This window comes from Punica granatum, chromosome 1 (genome assembly GCF_007655135.1).
Source record: "Punica granatum isolate Tunisia-2019 chromosome 1, ASM765513v2, whole genome shotgun sequence".
Lineage (NCBI taxonomy): Eukaryota > Viridiplantae > Streptophyta > Magnoliopsida > Myrtales > Lythraceae > Punica > Punica granatum.
The window spans coordinates 54,468,927-54,487,889 of record NC_045127.1 but is presented as its reverse complement, the minus strand read 5'-3'; the positions used below and the strand labels follow the sequence as shown (position 1 = coordinate 54,487,889).

General features: G+C 42.7%; 4 protein-coding genes across 7 annotated transcripts; 3 read left to right on the top strand and 1 right to left on the bottom strand.

Annotated features, from left to right (window-relative positions):
- Nucleotides 1-29: 29 nt before the first annotated feature.
- Nucleotides 30-4,188, top strand: LOC116192202 (pentatricopeptide repeat-containing protein At1g11290, chloroplastic). The gene is made up of 2 exons (XM_031520674.1): nucleotides 30-863; nucleotides 1,024-4,188. The coding sequence occupies exon 2, from the start codon at nucleotides 1,362-1,364 to the stop codon at nucleotides 3,831-3,833; it is 2,472 nt and encodes an 823-aa protein (XP_031376534.1). The 5' UTR covers nucleotides 30-863; nucleotides 1,024-1,361; the 3' UTR covers nucleotides 3,834-4,188.
- Nucleotides 4,189-4,693: 505 nt separating this feature from the next.
- LOC116192205 (nascent polypeptide-associated complex subunit alpha-like protein 1) lies at nucleotides 4,694-6,803 on the top strand. Its single transcript, XM_031520678.1, has 4 exons — nucleotides 4,694-4,867; nucleotides 5,478-5,568; nucleotides 5,968-6,098; nucleotides 6,189-6,803. Exons 1-4 carry the CDS (start codon nucleotides 4,808-4,810, stop codon nucleotides 6,528-6,530), a joined length of 624 nt encoding a protein of 207 aa, XP_031376538.1. The 5' UTR covers nucleotides 4,694-4,807; the 3' UTR covers nucleotides 6,531-6,803.
- A 205-nt stretch (nucleotides 6,804-7,008) lies between these two features.
- LOC116192203 (SAC3 family protein C) lies at nucleotides 7,009-11,287 on the top strand. 2 transcript variants are annotated; one of them, XR_004154024.1, is made up of 9 exons: nucleotides 7,009-7,449; nucleotides 7,620-7,720; nucleotides 8,656-8,877; nucleotides 8,981-9,211; nucleotides 9,307-9,392; nucleotides 9,523-9,619; nucleotides 10,035-10,127; nucleotides 10,232-10,573; nucleotides 10,666-11,287. XR_004154024.1 is itself a non-coding variant. In XM_031520675.1 (8 exons), the coding sequence occupies exons 1-8, from the start codon at nucleotides 7,143-7,145 to the stop codon at nucleotides 10,388-10,390; spliced, it is 1,296 nt and encodes a 431-aa protein (XP_031376535.1). In that variant the 5' UTR covers nucleotides 7,009-7,142; the 3' UTR covers nucleotides 10,391-10,591. The 2 variants fall into 2 exon arrangements, 1 of the variants encoding a protein (XP_031376535.1); XM_031520675.1 differs by lacking the exon at nucleotides 10,666-11,287 and having other exon boundaries at nucleotides 10,232-10,591.
- A 3,603-nt stretch (nucleotides 11,288-14,890) lies between these two features.
- On the bottom strand, nucleotides 14,891-18,816 carry LOC116202069 (endo-1,3;1,4-beta-D-glucanase-like). 3 transcript variants are annotated; one of them, XR_004155981.1, is made up of 8 exons: nucleotides 18,504-18,814; nucleotides 17,973-17,994; nucleotides 17,426-17,552; nucleotides 16,997-17,087; nucleotides 16,779-16,868; nucleotides 16,409-16,509; nucleotides 15,612-16,176; nucleotides 14,891-15,304 (listed from the first exon to the last, which is right to left on the bottom strand). XR_004155981.1 is itself a non-coding variant. In XM_031533585.1 (8 exons), exons 1-8 carry the CDS (start codon nucleotides 18,649-18,651, stop codon nucleotides 15,298-15,300), a joined length of 735 nt encoding a protein of 244 aa, XP_031389445.1. In that variant the 5' UTR covers nucleotides 18,652-18,816; the 3' UTR covers nucleotides 14,891-15,297. The 3 variants fall into 3 exon arrangements, 2 of the variants coding, with proteins under 2 accessions (XP_031389445.1, XP_031389454.1); XM_031533585.1 differs by having other exon boundaries at nucleotides 14,891-15,316; nucleotides 16,040-16,176; nucleotides 18,504-18,816; XM_031533594.1 differs by having other exon boundaries at nucleotides 16,040-16,176; nucleotides 18,504-18,815.
- Between the last annotated feature and the right edge of the window lie 147 nt (nucleotides 18,817-18,963).

The window sequence follows — 18,963 nt, the reverse complement described above, 5'->3', positions numbered from 1 at the left end:
TCTTTGTTGATTTTACGTGATTAATCACAAGTTGGGATGGTATACATTTCGTGTTTACTGTAAAATGGATTTTTGTTTGCTCCTCAATATTGCCTGCTGTTACATCTGACTTCAAGTTAGTATAAAGTGAGGACTGCATCTTCTGTTTCTTGGAACTATTATCTCCTCTTTGGTGAAATTCAGGTAAGGTGCCATGCCGAATCTTTACTCATTTTGAATGTTAGTCGATTTCTATGGCTTACAGATTCCTATAGGGATGTGCCTTTGCTCATGGGGCAGGTTCAATTCTTCTCTATTTTGTGGCTGTATATATACTAGCTAGCTCGGTAATATCTCAATGCTCATTTTCATTGTTCTCCTAGTTCCCGTTCTAGATATATGGAACTTGGGGAAGCTGAGGTGGTTAATATTGAAACCATAGCAGATTCATTCTATCATCATCAGGCAGATCTCATGATTGGCATTCTTATATCGATATTTCAATGCTCGTTTCATTGTTCTCCTAATCCTGTTCTCTTTGTTAATTGAGGAGGCAGGGAACTTGGAGAAGTTGAACCAGGTTATGCTAAAGTTGTAGCAGATTTGATTTGTTATCATTGAGCAAATCTCATGATTGGCATTCTTACCTTGATTTATGGAATACGTTGTCTCTGGTTTTAACGAATGGATGGCTTAACTCTGACATCTGCAGTAGTTGGCAATGAAAATAGCCTTTTTAGATTTGCGATTTTATCATATGATTAAGTATTCCAAATCCAATGTTGATGCTTGGTTGTCTATATGCCTTCCCCACTCCAGTATGGTGTCCTGAGCTGAGGATGATATATTTTCGGCTTTATCCTTCCTGCTTAATACACTAGAAGGTACATATTGAGTTGTCTAATCTTTGAATCTCATTATAAGCCCCCTATTACTCTTATCTGTATGGTAATGCGAATTTTGGTTCCCCATTATTGATCGTGGCGATCATTGAAGCCTATTGACTGTGGAGTCCATTCTTCTACTGTTTTGTGATGCCAACAGAAACAAAAATGTGGAAAGCTATTTCCCGTGCCGAGAAAATTCGGATGCAGATTTTAGAGTTCGACTTTGGCATCTTCCGAATATAATGTCGTGTTCGGAAGGAAAGGAAATGGAGGGAGGATGAACGACTTCGGGGATTTATAATAAAAAAGAAAAATCTAACGGACCCAATGAAAAATCTGAGACAGGACAGGCAGTAACAACCTCAGCCACTGTGGATCCCAATATAACGGCTAAACGAACATATCAGTTAGCCAAAGCTCCTCTGGTCTGAGCTACACAGGACTCATTGTAACGTAGTGTAGAGCTAGAAAGAGAGGGTAGAGAGAGACAGAGAGATGAGCTCAGCGTTCGTCTCCTCAACACCACCGCCGTCCCTCGCCGTAGCCACTGGGAAGAGCAAGAGCGCCCCACTGCCGCCACCATCACTGCAAGTGGCCCACCACACTCTGTCCGAGAGAGTCCACATCCCTTCCCACGTCTACCAACACCCTGCCGCTGTCCTCCTAGAGCTCTGCACCTCCCTCAGGGAGCTCCACCAGATTGTCCCCCTCGTCCTCAAGAGCGGCCTCTACGGCGAGCATCTCTTCCAGACCAAGCTCGTCAGCCTCTTTTGCAAGTATGGCAGCCTAGCGGAGGCCGCCCGCGTCTTCGACCCAATCAACGACAAGCTGGACGTCCTGTACCACACCATGCTCAAAGGATACGCTAAGAGCTCCTCCCTGGACACCGCCCTGTCCTTCTTCTGTCGCATGAAGCACGATGGTGTGGTCCCCATTGTGTACAACGTCACCTACCTGTTGAAGGTCTGCGGGGATGGGGCGAACCTAAGGAGGGGCAGGGAAATCCATGGGCAGCTGATCGTCAGTGGGTTTGGGTCGAACGTGTTTGCGATGACCGGACTGGTCAACATGTATGCCAAGTGCAGGCTCGTCAAAGAGGCTCACAAGATGTTCGACCGAATGCCCCACAGAGACTTGGTCTCTTGGAACACGATCATTGCGGGATATGCGCAGAATTGCATGCCGCGGGTTGCGTTGGACCTGGTTGCGAGGATGCAGGTGGAGGAGCAGCAGCCCGACTCAATCACTCTGGTGACGCTTCTGCCGGCTGTTGCAGATATCGGGTCACTGAGGATCGGGAAGTCGGTTCATGGTTATGCAATCAGGGCCGGGTTCACGTCCCTTGTGAATGTCTCCACCGCTCTCTTAGATATGTACTGTAAGTGTAAATCTATTGATACCGCGCGATTGATCTTTGATGGGATAAAGAACAGGACAGTCGTGACATGGAACTCGCTGATTGACGGGTATGTCGAGAATGGTAACCCCGAGGAAGCATTGGCAATTCTCGATCAGATGCTGGACCAAGGAGTGGAGCCCAGCAATGTAACTGTGATGGGAGCATTGCAGGCTTGTGCCGATTCAGGTGATCTCGAGCGAGGAAAGTCAGTTCACAAGCTTTTGAAGAAGCTCGGACTTGACTCTGATGTTTCTGTTGCCAACTCTTTGATTTCCATGTATTCCAAGTGCAAGAGGGTTGATCTTGCATCTGAAATATTCAATAACTTGAAGGATAAGAAAACGCTCGTCTCATGGAATGCCATGATATTAGGGTTTGCTCAGAATGGTCGAGTGAGCGAGGCTCTGAACCTTTTCTGCGGGATGCACTCTCAGAAAATGAAGCCCGACACATTCACAATGGTGAGCGTCATCCCAGCAATAGCAGAACTTTCGGTGACCCGTCATGCAAAGTGGATCCATGGGCTTGCGATAAGGTCTTGTATGGACAGTGATGTGTATGTGATGACTGCCCTGGTGGACATGTATGCTAAGTGTGGAAAGGTCGACACAGCGAGAAAGCTCTTCGATATGATGGAGTATCGACATGTAATCACATGGAATGCCATGATCGATGGGTATGGGACCCATGGCCTTGGGATAGCAGCTGTGGAGTTGTTCAAAGAAATGCGGAAAGGGACCGTAAGACCGAACGGAATAACTTTCCTCTGTGTTCTCTCTGCATGCAGCCACTCAGGCTTGGTTGAAGAGGGAGTGCGCTTCTTTGATAGCATGAAGATGGATTATAATATAGAGCCCTCAATGGACCATTATGGTTCCATGGTAGACCTTCTCGGTCGAGCTGGGAGGCTCAATGAGGCCTGGGATTTCATCCACAAGATGCCCATCGAGCCTGGGATCACGGTGTACGGAGCCATGTTGGGCGCCTGCAAGATTCACAAGAATGTCGAGTTGGGAGAGAAGGCAGCAGACAGATTGTTCGAATTAAACCCCGAGGAGGGGGGATACCACGTCTTGCTTGCAAACATATACGCAACTGCCTCGATGTGGGATAAAGTGGCCAAAGTGAGGAAGGTGATGGAGAAGGGCGGGCTCCAGAAAACTCCCGGCTGCAGCCTGGTGGAGCTGAGGAATGAGGTCCATAGCTTCTACTCGGGAAGCACTGACCACCCGCAGTCTAAGAGAATCTACGCGTTCCTCGAGACTCTTACAGACGAGATCAAGGCCGCTGGATATGTGCCTGACACGCACTCGATCCATGATGTGGAAGATGATGTTAAGGAGCAGCTCCTCAGTAGCCATAGCGAGAGGCTTGCAATAGCGTTTGGGTTACTAAACACTAGCCCAGGGACGACGATACACATCAGGAAGAACTTACGGGTCTGTGGAGATTGCCACAATGCGACAAAGTACATCTCCCTCGTGACAGGGCGGGAGATCATAGTGAGGGATATGCATCGGTTTCACCATTTCAAGGATGGGGCGTGTTCCTGCAGAGACTACTGGTAACTTTATTGTGTGGATTTTTAGTAATTTTCTCCATGAAAGTCATTGAGCTCGAAGAAGCGGACTCCACAGCACAGAAAGGGGATGTAGAATATGGTCCAGACCCGGGGCTTTGATCACATTCCCGTGGTTTTTGGTTGCGATAACGGATCAGATATTGTTGCTCCAAGCATTCATTGGGCCCTCCTCACATTTTTCTCTACACGCGATATATACCAATTTTTGAGTCATTGTAAACAAAGTTTTTAGTGCAGTAAGTATTTATGATCTGCACATTCTACAACACGGAGCAAGTTCTAGTCTATAGAGGACGGTGTCGATTAAATGAGAAAAGTGGCTGTGTAAGCTGCATTCTCGATGAAGCACTTGTCGATCTTGTTCCGATCCTTTGCCTGAAGAGCCTTGATCGGGCACTAGTCCATCGTGATGGGCTACTCGATATTTCTCCCATTGTGCTTCGAATCCTTCCCCTGTCCATGAAGAATCACACTCCTCTATAACTACCAAGAAGAGCAGAGATACATGCTTCAATCTCTAGCCCTCACAGAAGTTAATGGAACATCCTAACTCGGACCACTATCACTTGCGCATAATATGGTGCAGGTTCCTAATGCAGTATACAGTATGTGGCCAAAGCCTGATGGATTGGACGGAGGGATGCAATGCAGTAATACACAAAACAAAGATGTACCGTGTTACAGACAAGTCGAGATTAAAAAAAAAAAGGAGAAGAAATGAGAAGCAAAGAAAAATCAGGGAGCAAACTGAAACTAATCGATTTTCAAAGGCCGCAAGTGGAATTTCCAGATTTTAGCATTTTGTTCCGAAGGTTTTCTTCATTGTAAAGCGGCCGCTGCCTGTTATGTATGCGTAAACTGCATTCCATTCCATCGCTAGGGTTTTAGGACTGACTTCATTCTAGTCTCTCCATCTCTCTACCTCTCAAGTTCACTGTTTCTCTCTCTTCTGCTGGAAACATGACCGCTCAGTCTCAGGAAGAGCTTCTCGCAGCTCATCTCGAAGAGCAAAAGATCGATGTGAGTGGCTCTCCCTTTCCCATCTGCCTCTTGGTCGGGCCAATGGGTGCGCAAGTTGCTATATTTCCGTCCGAGATTTGACTGCTTACAGTTGTTTTTATTCATTCAATGTATATGTAGGGTTTTGCATCTGTTAGTTTATGGGAACCGATTAGATTTCAGCTGGATCGACTGGTTTATTCATACTGAAAATTTTCTGTTATTGATGATGTGTTGTGAGTTGATTTCGCTGGTATTAGATTAGATGAGTTGCTAATGAATGGTGGATAGGCAAAGTAGCTTTTGGGTGCTGGGTTCTATTGGTATTAAATCCTCTGAAGGTCTTTGTGATCAAACCACGTGATTTGATTGTCGTTCTGGAGTATTATCGAACGAACAATGAAGGAAGTGTTACTTTCTTAGTATCATGGCTTAATTTAACTATGTAATTGAGCTATTTCATCTGCTGTGATAAAGTGATCCCTTTGTTTTCTTGTCGAGATACATGAACTGGGTCGATCTTGGGTCGTTCTTATGGTTGCAGCTCTTTTGAGAATTCTAAATGTTTCTGGATTGATGATGCTAAGGACTGAATTAGTTATCTAATTATGTGTATGGTTTTCTTCTGCAGAATGATGAACCAGTGATTGAAGATGAAGAAGATGAAGATGATGATGATGATGATGATGATGAGGATGACAAGGATGAAGATGAAGCAGAGGGTAAGTCCTTCTGAAGCGTTGTCCTTGGCCTAAGATGAGCAATGATACATTTGTGCAATACCTCTTCAATATGTATTCATCCTTTTCAACAGTCGATGATGCATTGATCTTTTATAATTGAAGCTATATGTCAGAGTAAGCATTTCGTTAGCCTTGAATATGAATATTGGTCGCCAGTTTGAAGATAAAAATTAAGGGGTGATACTTAAGATTGTGATTTTCGGACAATTTGAGTGCTGCACAAGCAGGCATAGTGTAAAGAAATGTATATTTCCTTGACTCGTGATGTATTTGATGCAATAGTGAATGACCAGAACTAGGCTTTTTCTTTCATCAGCTAAATTGTTGTCTAGAATTCCATGCTTCCGTCCTAAGGAATTGCTGTATCAATTTAACCAGGAGCACATGGAGAAGCTGGTGGCAGGTCAAAACAGAGTAGAAGCGAAAAGAAGAGTCGTAAAGCAATGCTAAAGCTTGGAATGAAGCCCATCACTGGTGTGAGTCGGGTCACCGTCAAGAAGAGTAAGAATGTGAGTGTTTCTGCCCGATGGCTTCCTAGTTCCTGAGACCTACATCCCTTTAGGTGTGCTTGCTGACGTAGTTTGCTACCGTGTCATCAGATCTTGTTTGTGATCTCCAAGCCAGATGTTTTCAAGAGCCCAGCGTCGGACACTTATGTCATTTTTGGAGAGGCCAAGATCGAGGACCTGAGCTCACAGCTGCAGAGTCAAGCTGCAGAGCAGTTCAAGGCTCCTGAACCCGGCACTGCAGCCCCCAAACCTGAGCCCTCGACTGCAGCTCAGGAGGATCAGGAGGAAGAAGAAATAGACGAGACAGGCGTGGAGCCTAAAGACATTGAGTTGGTGATGACACAGGCGGGAGTCTCAAGGTCGAAGGCTGTATCAGCGCTCAAAGCTGCTAATGGAGATATAGTTGCTGCAATAATGGAGCTTACCAACTGAGAACGGAGAGCATAATTGAGATGTTTCACTCGATGAGTATTTGACATGTTCCTTTTATTCGTGGTTTTCTGAGACGAGTTCTCGTGTGCCTTGCCTTTGAAGTTTTTTATGTTTCCACCGACCGTGTTATAGCTGCTGTTGTACCCTTAGCTACCATATAAGGACTGTAATAGTGGTGAGATGGGAGCACGCATTGCCTGACCCATCGATCCACTTTGAGCATTGGGACTTTCTATTCAATGTTCTGCAGCTCAGCTCTGTTCTGAAGTGTTCCTTTGCATGTTCATCCATCAGCTCGATGCTATGCGGTGTTGGATTATGCAGTTATCGAAATGATTCGGCGTCTATAACTATCAATCAGAATGCTAAATTGTGATGGTAAGTACATGTGAATTTGGTCCGGGCTTCATGGCTCCTTCATAAACTCCCAAGAAAATTAAAGAAAAGAATATTTCAAAAAAAGAAAAAAGAATTTGTTATTGCTCTTTCTCAAAGTCAAAGGGGGGTATTAATAGCCAACTGGGACCGATCCGGCGCGCCATTTTCTTCGGAAGAGTCGGCCAGTTCATTCATCCAGACTTCAGACTTGATAGATAGGTTCACTTCGTTCTCATGGAGAGGGATCCTCGACGTCGAGGCCATCGCCCTCTCCCATCTTCTTCTTCTTCTTCTGGTCGGACTGTGATCCCGGATTCGCGTAGTAACTTCGTTCCCAGCCGGAGAAGTCACGGCGAAGCTTGGAATCGCAATGCTTCGAGCTTCCATTCGAGAGGCCGGTCGAGTCGAAATCCTCCTCCTGGATCTGCAAATTCAGACGGTCGTGACCCTAGTGGAACAGTCAGCGGCCTCGAGGAAGCTGCCGAAGAATCCTCCGGGGACGTTCCGTCTCTGGTTGGAACCTGCCCTTTCATGTGCCCCGGTACTGCTGATTCCCTACCTCTCCGTCGGATTTTATTCCGTGCAAATTTGTAGTTAGCTGCTCCGATCTTCTTGTAGTTCGTTCTCTTTGCTGGAACTGGTTAAACCTTCGACGGTTGATATGATGTTATAATTCGGCAAGCTTTTTCTTTTTTTGCTTGCATTCAACAGCCTCGGAGATGGCCCAACGCGAACGGTTACGCGATCTAGCTGTGTTTGAGAGGCTGCATGGAAATCCTAAGAAGACATCTCCCGACCTAGCTGTCAAGAAGGTTAGCTCCACTTAATTTCACGTTCAATGTTTGTTTTGCACAGTGAATGGAGTTCTCTCTTCGGATTACTAAGGATGTCGGTTTTTATATTCCTTTTTAGAGAAAGAAAGGCACTGAGAGAGAAGGAATAAACAGCAGTAATTATAGAACTGCCTAGGCTTTCAAGTACAGTGTTAATGATCAAAGAAAGAAGCTATATATACGCATACACACACACACCCACATATATATATAGAAATTTGAATAATTGGAGCATTATTCTTCTACTTGAGGATGACATTTTTGAACCCCGTATCTAGATTCAGGGGAAAAAAACAAAATCAGTTCGGTTAGTTGATATGTGTCATCATATTCCCTGCCTAAAGGTCTAGTGACTCTCTTAACTAGTTCCATATTTAACGTAATCGTTCAATTTACAAGCAACCCTGATCCTGTCCTTTTCTCATTATAGCTATGTTAACTTTGCTACTCAGTGCCTGTGCTGTTGTTGCTTTCTTGTAATGTTACTAAACTATTATAGGCATTACTAACGCATATAATTATACACTTAACAGTAGTACACGTTTGTCATGGTACATCATAGGCTATAGCTTTGTGGCAGCAGCCGTTACATTAACTAAAACAATCTTTACACATAAGTTTAATCAAAACAGGCGAAATCAACAGTCAGAAATCACCACAATATATCAGTAAAAATGTAAACTGAACAGCAACCATGCAAACCTCAAGTTTGAATCAAATCTTCGAGAGTGAGCACCTTCAGATGATTCATTTCCACGATGTGGATAGCAAGAGAACTATCTACTGCATTAAGTTTTATCCTTGACTCTATAAAATTATGACAGTCAAAGAAGTCAAATTTTTTAATGCTGTATATTCATATTAAGCTGTCTTTTCAAGGTATCAAATTGCAGTGCTAATCTTTCATCGTTTAGTTTTGTAGAACTATATCCACCAAAGATGTGAAGTCATCGGATGTGCGGCCTCTCTCAGTGTTGGAGAATACTTTAGACTATCTTCTTAACTTAATGGATTCTTCAGGAGAACCTTTTGAAGTGGTTCATGACTTCATTTTTGACAGAACCCGGTCCATTAGACAAGATCTTAGTATGCAAAATATTGTTGATAGGAAAGCAATCAGCATGTTCGAGAAAATGGTATGATTTTCTTGGTGAGATTTCTTCACACTTTCTGGCTTCTCCTTTTCAAGTGGGCAGCAACGACCTCGAGTAATTTCTCACCATTGGCTTTCTATTTTAGGTTAAGTTTCACGTCATATCTCACCACAAGCTTCAGTTCAGTAGCGAGGGGACCCACCATCTCGAAGTCTCATCGTCGCATCACCTCAACATGGAGCAGCTTGCAAAGACTTTGACTTCTCTTTACCATCTATATGAACTGAATCGAGTTCCCGATTCTGCTTTCGAGAATGAGCCAGAGTTCCGCTCACTTTATGTGCTGCTTTGTCTTAATTATGAAAGTCCTATGAAGGTGGATATATATAGTTGGTGGATTATTCATTTTGTCGCTCACTTTTGTAAGTCCTGGTTCTTAGTATATGAAATTTAGTTGCTTCTGATTGACAGGGTGAATCGCTTGCTCTATGGTTTCGTCACGTGCCTGCTTCAGTTATCAGATCTAAGGAAATGATATTTGCTCGAACGGTCTTGAGGTATCCCACTTGAAGCTTAGCATTCAATTGAATGCTGCATTGGCTATGCACCCTCCTGTGGGATCTGAAGTTCATCCATATCAAATGCTTTGTTTAGAGCACTAAGAGTTTTCCCGGTCAATTTGAACAGGTGTTTCCGTTTCGGAAATTACAAGCGTTTCTTGGATACTGTGGCAGCTGAGGCATCATTTCTGCAGTTCTGCATCCTTGAATCTCACATAAATGAGGTTGTTTAAACAATTTCCATTCCCTTTATAGACTATATTGGTTCTAACATATCATGACTATGCAGTAGCCAATCAGAGATCATGCATCTGTCTTTTTTATGCGCTTGCAGCTCTATTATTGTAACATCTCGTGCTTTGGGTTTGGGCTTCTGCATCGAATCTTAGATGAATTTCTTACAGGCTTTCCATTAATGTATTTATCATTAATAGCCCTTCCCTAGAGCAATTACCTCAAAATGATCCTTACTTTTCCTTGCCTCACTCAAATGGAATGCACACTCAGCCCCCTAATCAAACTGTGTTTCTCCCATGTAGTTTTTGTACTCAAGAATCATATTCGCCTCTATCAGAGAATTTACTCTATTCAATTAAGTGTTCAATTATGGATGCTAACTTTAGCTCTTTATGATGAAAGGTTCGAGCCCTCGCTGTTTCATGCATAAACAGTAGTGGCTACAAGCTTCATCCGTTCTCTTTAGCAAATCTTTCCAGTCTCTTGATGATGAAGGTATCATTTTCTTTCCTATTCAGTTTGCAGTAAATAATGTCACTGTCCATCATTTGTGGATATATACTAGACGGGTTATTTGAATCGTGTTCTCTAATTAATAGGAGTCAGAAGCGGAATCCTTCTGCAATGCTTGTGGTCTTGAGATCTCGATCGACAATCATGGTAATAAGATGTTGCCCACAAAGCAGTCGACTTTCAGTCGTCCCAAGGCGGGTTTTGGAAACTATGGATTCCTATGTCCGGGACGAACTGACAAGTAAGTGCCGAGTAAATGGGGAGGAGCCTTTCCAGGCCGATCGAGCGCCCTGTCTTGAAGTTTATGAAATGTGTGGAGTAAATAGATGGTTTTATTTATTTTATGTTTATTATTTATGCGGAGGGTTACTCCCGGGTAGCTCTTGGTTTCTGAAGGACCCGCCTGTACTGGGGAATGTCTAATGAAGGTAATGTTGTTGATTGCTGCTCGTGTGGTGACCCATGTTTATTCATTGACTATGATGTTTATATTTGATTTTATGACTGAAATCAACCCCAGATGAGCTTTTCAATGACCGGAATCACGATCTCAACTCTACACCTCCTAAAGCGAAGAAGCTGAAATCAAACGGCCTCACTACTCACATCTCCAAGCAAAAATGATATCAGATCACACACCGGAATCAAGCGAAACAACATGTTTCTGGGGAGTTCTGATGCCTCGAGCTATATTGATGAGCATCATCGTCAACAAATGAAAGAAGATGAACAGAATTTTCTAACCGGAAGCAACGCATGCACCATCTCATCGACGGTTAGACGAACATCAAACTTACACTGTCTCACCGTAATCTGCAGTCAAGAGATCCGCATGAGAGGGTGCAGAAGCCCCAGGAGAGGAAGCAACAGAAGGAAGCGCAAAATATACGTACGACTAGCGGAGCAGAAGTGAGCGCACGGAGCGAATCCAACAGAGTCGAGAGTTGCAGCCGGGGGTAAGCAGCTTCATACCAACCTCAATAAAAATTATTGAAAGAAAATCTTCGCCTCCCAAAATATTCTTACTTACTTTATTAGGATACATATATACTGTAACCCCCTTATAAAAAAAAGAAAAAAGAAAAAAGATACATATATACTGTAACCTCCATGTTGAGAGATCAAAAATTTTACATGCCTCATATGTTGAAAATATTTCCAACCATAGCTTGGCGCCCGATCAAGAGACGGTTTCTTATTCGGTTGTGCCTAGACTAAATTTAACAAAGTGAATAACTTATACCATGATACCTACCGAATTTTTATTTAAAAAAAAAAAACTACCGAAAAAAAAGCTATATCATAGATATTGGCTGTTGAAAGTTCTCGTAATCTTTTCAAATAAATGCTAACAACTTACTTATCTGCTTTACAATTAATTAAGTACTATGAAAAGTTCTCGTAATCACTTCGTTTGCCCATACGGCCTTACCCCTTGGAAATGGGAATTAAAATATGGAAAAACCTACGAGTGAAAAATTGTCTTGCCGTAAAAAAACCTATATGTTTGTTTATAAAATCAAATTTAATTATTTTAATTTTACTTTATTTTTCTCTCAATTTAACAAATCATTAGTTTTATATCTTTTTCTTTAAATTCTCGGATAAATTACTCCGGTGGTACAAAAACATTCTTTCGTAACAATTTGATACAAGATGTTCCAAACTATTGCAATTTAGGGCATTCCGTCAAAAACAAGCAAACGACCTTAATAAATGCTTACACGGCATGGCTAGGTCTGATGAGGCAGTGAGGAAAGAAAAAGTATGTTCGTTCGCCCGGGGCGCGGCCTTCTCTTCCTGCAGCTCTCTCGTCCTTTTCTCCCTCTATTGACGGGCGTCAATGGCTAATTGACGAAGTGCGCTTGATTACAATAAATTGTGACATTTTGTATCAAATTATTACATAAGAATGTTTTTGTACTAAAGTGTTACATGGTAATTTTTTTTTATTATATATTTCTAGAGTAATTTACTCTCAAATTTTCTCTCATACTTTTTCTTAGAGGTGCACGAATACCCGATATACCCTAAACCAGTGAAAACCCACCCGTTAGAGTATGGTCCAGGTAGCTCCTATTGAAAATATGATAGCGTTCGAGTATTAAAATAAGAAACTGGTGAAAACCGATTTCGATTCCGGTTCCTATATATAGGGTACTCATAATCGGAACAAGAACCGGTGGCATTGACCATTCACAAGTCCCATGATCTTGGACTGGGCCGAAGCCTCCGAGCTTGATTGCTCTGTGCTTTGTCTATTGGCCCACAAGGACAGACGGTGGGGCCCCCATGGTGAAGGCCCATAATCAATACAGTCCAGGACGGGCCCTCCTCAGCTAAGTCTAATTAGTTTTGAAGGCAATTTGCAATCAAATTTTTCGACCTTTTTGGTGTTGCTTTCCTTCTACTAGTGTTACTCGACATTTTGTTTTGCGTAATTACTGATTATGGATGAGATATTTTTTATTTTATTCAGCGAGATAAAAAAATTTACAGGTTCCAACATGGTATTCGGGACTTGTGATATAATACAACGTCAGATTCTGGTTCCAAAATTCAACAGGATTGAGTCCGAGTATCGTGAAAAAAAAAAAAAGGTATCTGGACCTGAACACCCTAACTTTTTATTAACTATTATTATAATTAAAATTTCAATACTAAATTCTTTTAACTATTCAACTATTTTTCCTAAATTGAACAACACAATAATTATTATTTTTATTTTGTTATTTAAATTCTCTCACATCAACTACTTTTATCTTCATCTCCTCAAATCAAACTAGATCAAATTAAATTAAAATTACCTTCAAAACTCAAATTTGTACAGTATGAATTGATGATCTCTCTCTCCCCTCTACTCATCACTATCCTATACGAAATCTCCAAGGCCATCATTTGCTAGGTGACATGAACAACGAGGGTCAGGTACAGGTGAAAGAACATGGAACCTAGGTGCTGCACGGGTCTTAAACTACTCCAAGGACATGGAGGTGCGTGGGAATGAACCTCGCTAAGAAGGTGACCTCAGGCAAACTCTGGCCCAAAATCCTCGCATGGTAGTATTATATCGGCGGGTGGAGTTGGGAGGAGCTTTTTCTCAGCGTCGTGTGACTTTCTTATGAGGGGGTTCTTCCGCGGCAGCTCCTCCACAGCACGAAGGTACGTAATGGTTGCTCTAACACGGTCCATCATCCCCTCATGTGACGATAAGCTATAGGATCGATAAATGGTCTAGATTGCTTCAAATGGTTAATCGGCCAGCAGCTCATCGTCAAGTGAATGAGTGGGTGGACGATGTCCATGCAGCCATTAATATTGATCAACCGAGTGGTGGAGGAGGAGGGGTTTCTGGGAAAGATCCTCAAAGAAGATATCGCGCGAGATGCTGGGAGGGAACTCCCACTACTCCACCTCCTGAGGAACGACCCGTTGAGCACGTACCCTCGGAAATGGTACTACGGCCCATGGTTTTTGGTCCAGTGGTTGGCAATCACCTTGATTTATGATATATGGTAAGGAAATGCGTGATCAGTCACTAGACAATACTAAGGTTCGTTGCATCGCGGCCAGCCAGCCAGCCAGCTAGCTGGCTGGTTCACGGGTGCCCTTGTTCCTTGTCATCTCGATTCTCATCCCACTAGGAACAGGCCTCCACGTCGGGGTTAAGTCTTCGACTTACCTCTCTGGTAGGGACGATTGGGTCGTAGATGTTTAATTTCCCCTATGTCCTATCTTAATTTAAAGTGCATCCTAATTGATTGATGATCATTGCATTCCATCTAGTGTGGATGTTCAAAACAATATATAATGCAGGCACGACATATCACTTTCGCTTTTATTGCTAAAACATCTTCCACTATCTGATCAAAGCAACCGAGCCTTTTGTAAAGTAGAATCGACTCAACCAGTTTATATACAAAAACCAAAACTCGAACATCAGAGGGGGCCCTCTCGCGCTGCTGGAATCGGAGTAATTTATGTGGGAAATTGATGCTGCACACACTCGGAATATTACAGCCTCGGGCTTGTGGTCAAACTGCTTCTAACTCTAGCAAGTCATCACAGATTGCAGTACTCAAATTAATCGATCAAAAGGGACAAATAACCAGTCCAATGAATACAATAGTACTCCTAACTTCAGATAGCCTTGTCAAGTAATTAAGTTCCCTTAACTCATTCATTTGGGCCCATAAGATTCGACAAGTACATACTCCCAACAAAGTTGATGATTGATAGACTATAGCCAGCGACACGCCTATACTGAGAATTTTGCATGAACATTATGGGCTGCACTCTGTATAGTCAAGCTTCTTCCATGCGCGTATGAGAAATGAACACAAACCTCCCCCAAAAATGAAATCAATCACATCTATTTTATCTTTCTCCATTCAAAGGCACGAGATGAGTTTCTCGGTCGTGAAGTACAGACCAAGCTCATGAGCCAACATCGACAAACCCGTGCATAATTGTATTCCATTTCTTTTAACTCTTACATATGAAATCCCCAGTAACGGTCAAATGTTCAAGTCTAGCAAAGCAACTAGGAGTGTTCAGGTCCGATTACGAATTACCATGTATTTTTCATGATACCCGGACCCTACCTATATAAGGAACCGGTTCCAAGATTTTAGAACCGGGCCTTACCCTGTTGAATCTTGAAACCAAAACCTATGTGAAACCTGTATTATATCACATGTTCCAAGTATTCTGTTGAAACCTGTAATTTTTTTTGTCTAGTTAAATAAAATAAAAAAATGTCTCATCTATAACTAATAATTACACAAAACAGAATGTCAGACATAGATTTAGATTAATCCACTATACATCTACAACAAAGATTGTGAAACTCAAGATAGAATCAGATAAAGCCCGAGATCCGATCAAGTCCACCAAGGGGACACATCGAGGCCGTTGACAAATAGAACCGATCAGGCCTCATTCAGGCTATATCAAGATACAGACCTACTGCAGTTTACAACACCAGTGGTCAACAATTAAAGGAAAGAGCTCTAGATTTCACTGTTGGTCGTATGACAAGAAGTTCCCAGCACGGAAAATTTTGCAGAGACCCTACTTAAATCCATAATCGATCGGAAGACTTGAATATCATATCATGCTGCCGAAGCAATTTCTAGCGGACAAAGGAGGCCTAGAATCTGCAGCATTCACTGCAATTGCATCAAACACAAAATTCCCAGGAAGAATCAACTTAGCTCCCCCGTAGGGCAAAAGGAATGTGAAGCAATCATTTTGCACATCTTAGGGCTGATTAAAGTGGTCGACAGTCGTACAATAAGCTGGCAAATGAAACCCTAAGAGAACTCCCCAGAAATCGAGAGGTAGCTGGATGCTTAAATTGGAGATCCCTCAGAGACAACTAGCCGATGTGTGAGCACAAAATCGAGAGAACAACGAGAAAGAGAAGAAAACGGAGCTCAACATGGAGGAGGGAAACAGGCTCACTTGATCGGAGATGGAGACGAAGAAGTTGCACACAGTTGAAAGTTGCAGAAGCAGGAGGAGGAGGAAGTGGGGATTGAACTTGCTAATTCAACGCATCACCGAACCAAGGCTGCCGACGATAAGGAATGCGAAGCTACCACCGAGAGAGAGAGGGGAAGGGGGTAAAGTCTGAGTACCGGTTCCGGTTCTGGGTATATGCAAGAATCGGAACCGAAACCAATTTTTACTTGTTCCTTATTTTAATACCCGGACCCTACGCTATTTTCAATACGAGCTACCCGGACCCTACCCTAACGGGTAGGTTCTAACCGGTTCCGGGTATACCTGGTAATCGTGCACACTCCTATGGCAAACCACACCACAATTGTTCAGTACCAAATTGCCCATCCAAATAATTCTAGGACTGGTAATATTTTTGTTTTTCTTACTTGAGATATTTCACGAACCACTCAGTCATATCCAGGTGGGCCTCCTCGGCACACTTCACTGCCTCTGCGTCTCCTGCATTGTACCTCACTGTCCATCCATGTGAAACTTTTGGGAAAATCTTCACGAACGAATCAACCTAAAAGTGTCAAACAGTATTTTAGACCCAAAATCTGGAGATATACTTTCGAAGAGACCAACAATACAGATAACTTATTGAAACCTTATGGAATGAAAACATATTTGATACATGCAAACCAAGTACGATTTTCCAAAATCAAACAAAAGCCCCGGTGACTTGTTTAACAAATGCATAAACAAAGCAAAAGCATTTTATACACTGAAAAGAAAAATAAGAATCTCTTTACTACCTCGGGTTTAGCTGCAAGAGCCTCCTCAAACTGTTTCAAGAGTTCTGGTGGAGACATGCGATCTATCTCAGCTCCCAGCACAGAAATTGGAACCTTAACCTCTGAAAGTATAACAAATTTTCCGATCAGAACATTGTCCAGCTTCGTCGTGTGGAAATCCACAATTGAAAAGCATTACTGCCGAAAAAACAACTAATGGCCCAACTCAGAGGCTAAAGCCTCAACCATATGAAGCATTTATTTCGGGGATCACATATCAACGTGGAAAGCAGGGTAATTTGCATGAGGAGCAACAAATCTCAATGCGAGTATTCCTTTCTTTGATAGTGTAACTGTATCATCAATATGAAGGCAAAGTAGATGAGCATACCCTTGATATCGTCAAGAGTGACAAATGAAGGATGCAATAGCACAGCAGCTTGGATGAGTCCACACTTTGCTAGCTCAACCACAACCTTAGCTGAGAAGGATAGTGGAATGTTGGATCAGCAACATAAAGAAAAAGAGGGGGGGGGGGGGGGGGGGGGGGGGGGGGGGGGGGGGGGGGGTTGAGATTCTTCACAATAGACAGCAAACAAGATAACTCACCGCCCCAGCAAAAACCAGCAGCACCAATTGGCGATAAACCCTGGCTTTTCAGGGCTTCGATGATCGGTTTTGTATCTTCAAATCCCTTATGCTGTAACACCGTCCTCGCAGGAGTCAGTTTTTTTTATCTTTAGAAATTCCATATAAAGGATAATTTTTCTCCTTTTTGTTGGGAATCAAAAGACAACCGCACTAAAAGAGAAAATATTTAGGCATATAAGTCCAGCAGCAGGAACAAATTAGAACCATAAGTAATTCAAATGCAGAACATAGACACCAAAATACTCGACTTTTGAAGTTTAAACACAAAATCCTAGCCGTGCACTTGTGCATGTGTAAAGCCTAGCCATGCACTAGCGCACACCGCACAATGCATAGAACTAATTCGAGTTGAAAGTTTACTAGCATGAAACAAGGCAAATAACTCACATGTCCATGATCTTTTAACCAAACTGCAATGGGCCTCTCGGCATTTTCAGGGTTATAAGGATCACCATAAAAATAGTCAGGCACAACCACATAGAACCCAGCTGCTGCAACCTTGTCCGCAAGCTTCCTATGAATTGCAGAGCAGTTCACTGAATCTCCAAAAGAGTAACAAGAGTATAACAAACAACAACATATATTTGTTTCAACTTAACCAAAAGCTAGTCCTCCGGAGAAAAACAAGGTACACTTCATCAAATCACTTACTAGACAAAGACATCTTCCCCACTGGAGTCATCATGATTTGAGGTATAACCGTATAAGATAAAATACGACAGATGAGATCCTTACACAAACTTGCAGAGATACTTGAGATATGAAACTTTATAGAGTAATAATGGAGCCCGATGGCCTACAAGTAAGGTGAAATACAAAACAGAACCGATACAGGAAGAAATGTACTTCACTTGGACCATTAGAAAGGAGAGCATGGTGGCTAAGAATACACTTGAACCGTAGCATATTTTACTCATCTCCCATCTGCACTCACCTCAAATTTGGAGCTTCATATCCTGCAGAAAAATCAAGAAAGAACCATCGAATCAGCAGAAGTTAATAGGTTGCAACTTGCAAGGCATCAAAAACAAGCACTCTGTGTTTCAATAAATAAACAACATATAGCCCCGTGGAGTTCGACTCTAATAAGGACAGCATAGACGTTGAATATTTCCGGCTTTCACCACGAAACACAGAGAGAAATCATCATCTTACACACAAGAGACGAAGAGCTCCACTGAGCCAATACGAATATCCAACCCAATCAGATAGCCAGCAGAAGAGGCAACTAATTCGAAACAATCAAACACTTCCGAATTCAGTACATTAAGAACTTGCTTTCCATCAAGAACGAAAAACTATCATCTTACTCCCAAAAAAACCAAACCTCCCATCAACCACAATCTAGTTACAAACCCACCACAGAACATCCAACCAGAAGAGCAACATAGGTAAACCCCACCTCATAAATTGAATAAATTGAACAGAGAACCAAAAAATAATGTCTTCATGTAGGGACCGATACCGAACACATCAGGGACGAGAAGAACTGTAAGCTTGGATTCAGGCAGCCCGGTGACGTAAGCATTGAGGCCGGCGATCTTCTCCAAGCGTCCCGACCCGCAGCTCGGGTTGAGGGTCGGAGGGTTCTCGCAGCACTGAGGACCCGACATTGCTCCGAACAGCTCGAAGGAGAGAAGCTGATGAGGATGACCGTAGATGATGCGAAAGCCGATGCAGTGGGACGGTTTAACAGTGGCAGTAAGGAAGAAGAGGAAGAAGAAGAGGAAGAACCTTCCATTGCCATCGGCATCTTTGCATCCATCCGTGACGTCACAACTTAGCGTGCGGTGGAAAAAGCCCGAGAAGATGTAAGAGATTTTAATTTCAACGTTGACCCTCTAGTTTGGGAATACTGTCGAATGGCCTCCAAACGATTTAAATTATCTCAGAAAGGCCCCCATTGGACTCGGTTGCGGAACCGG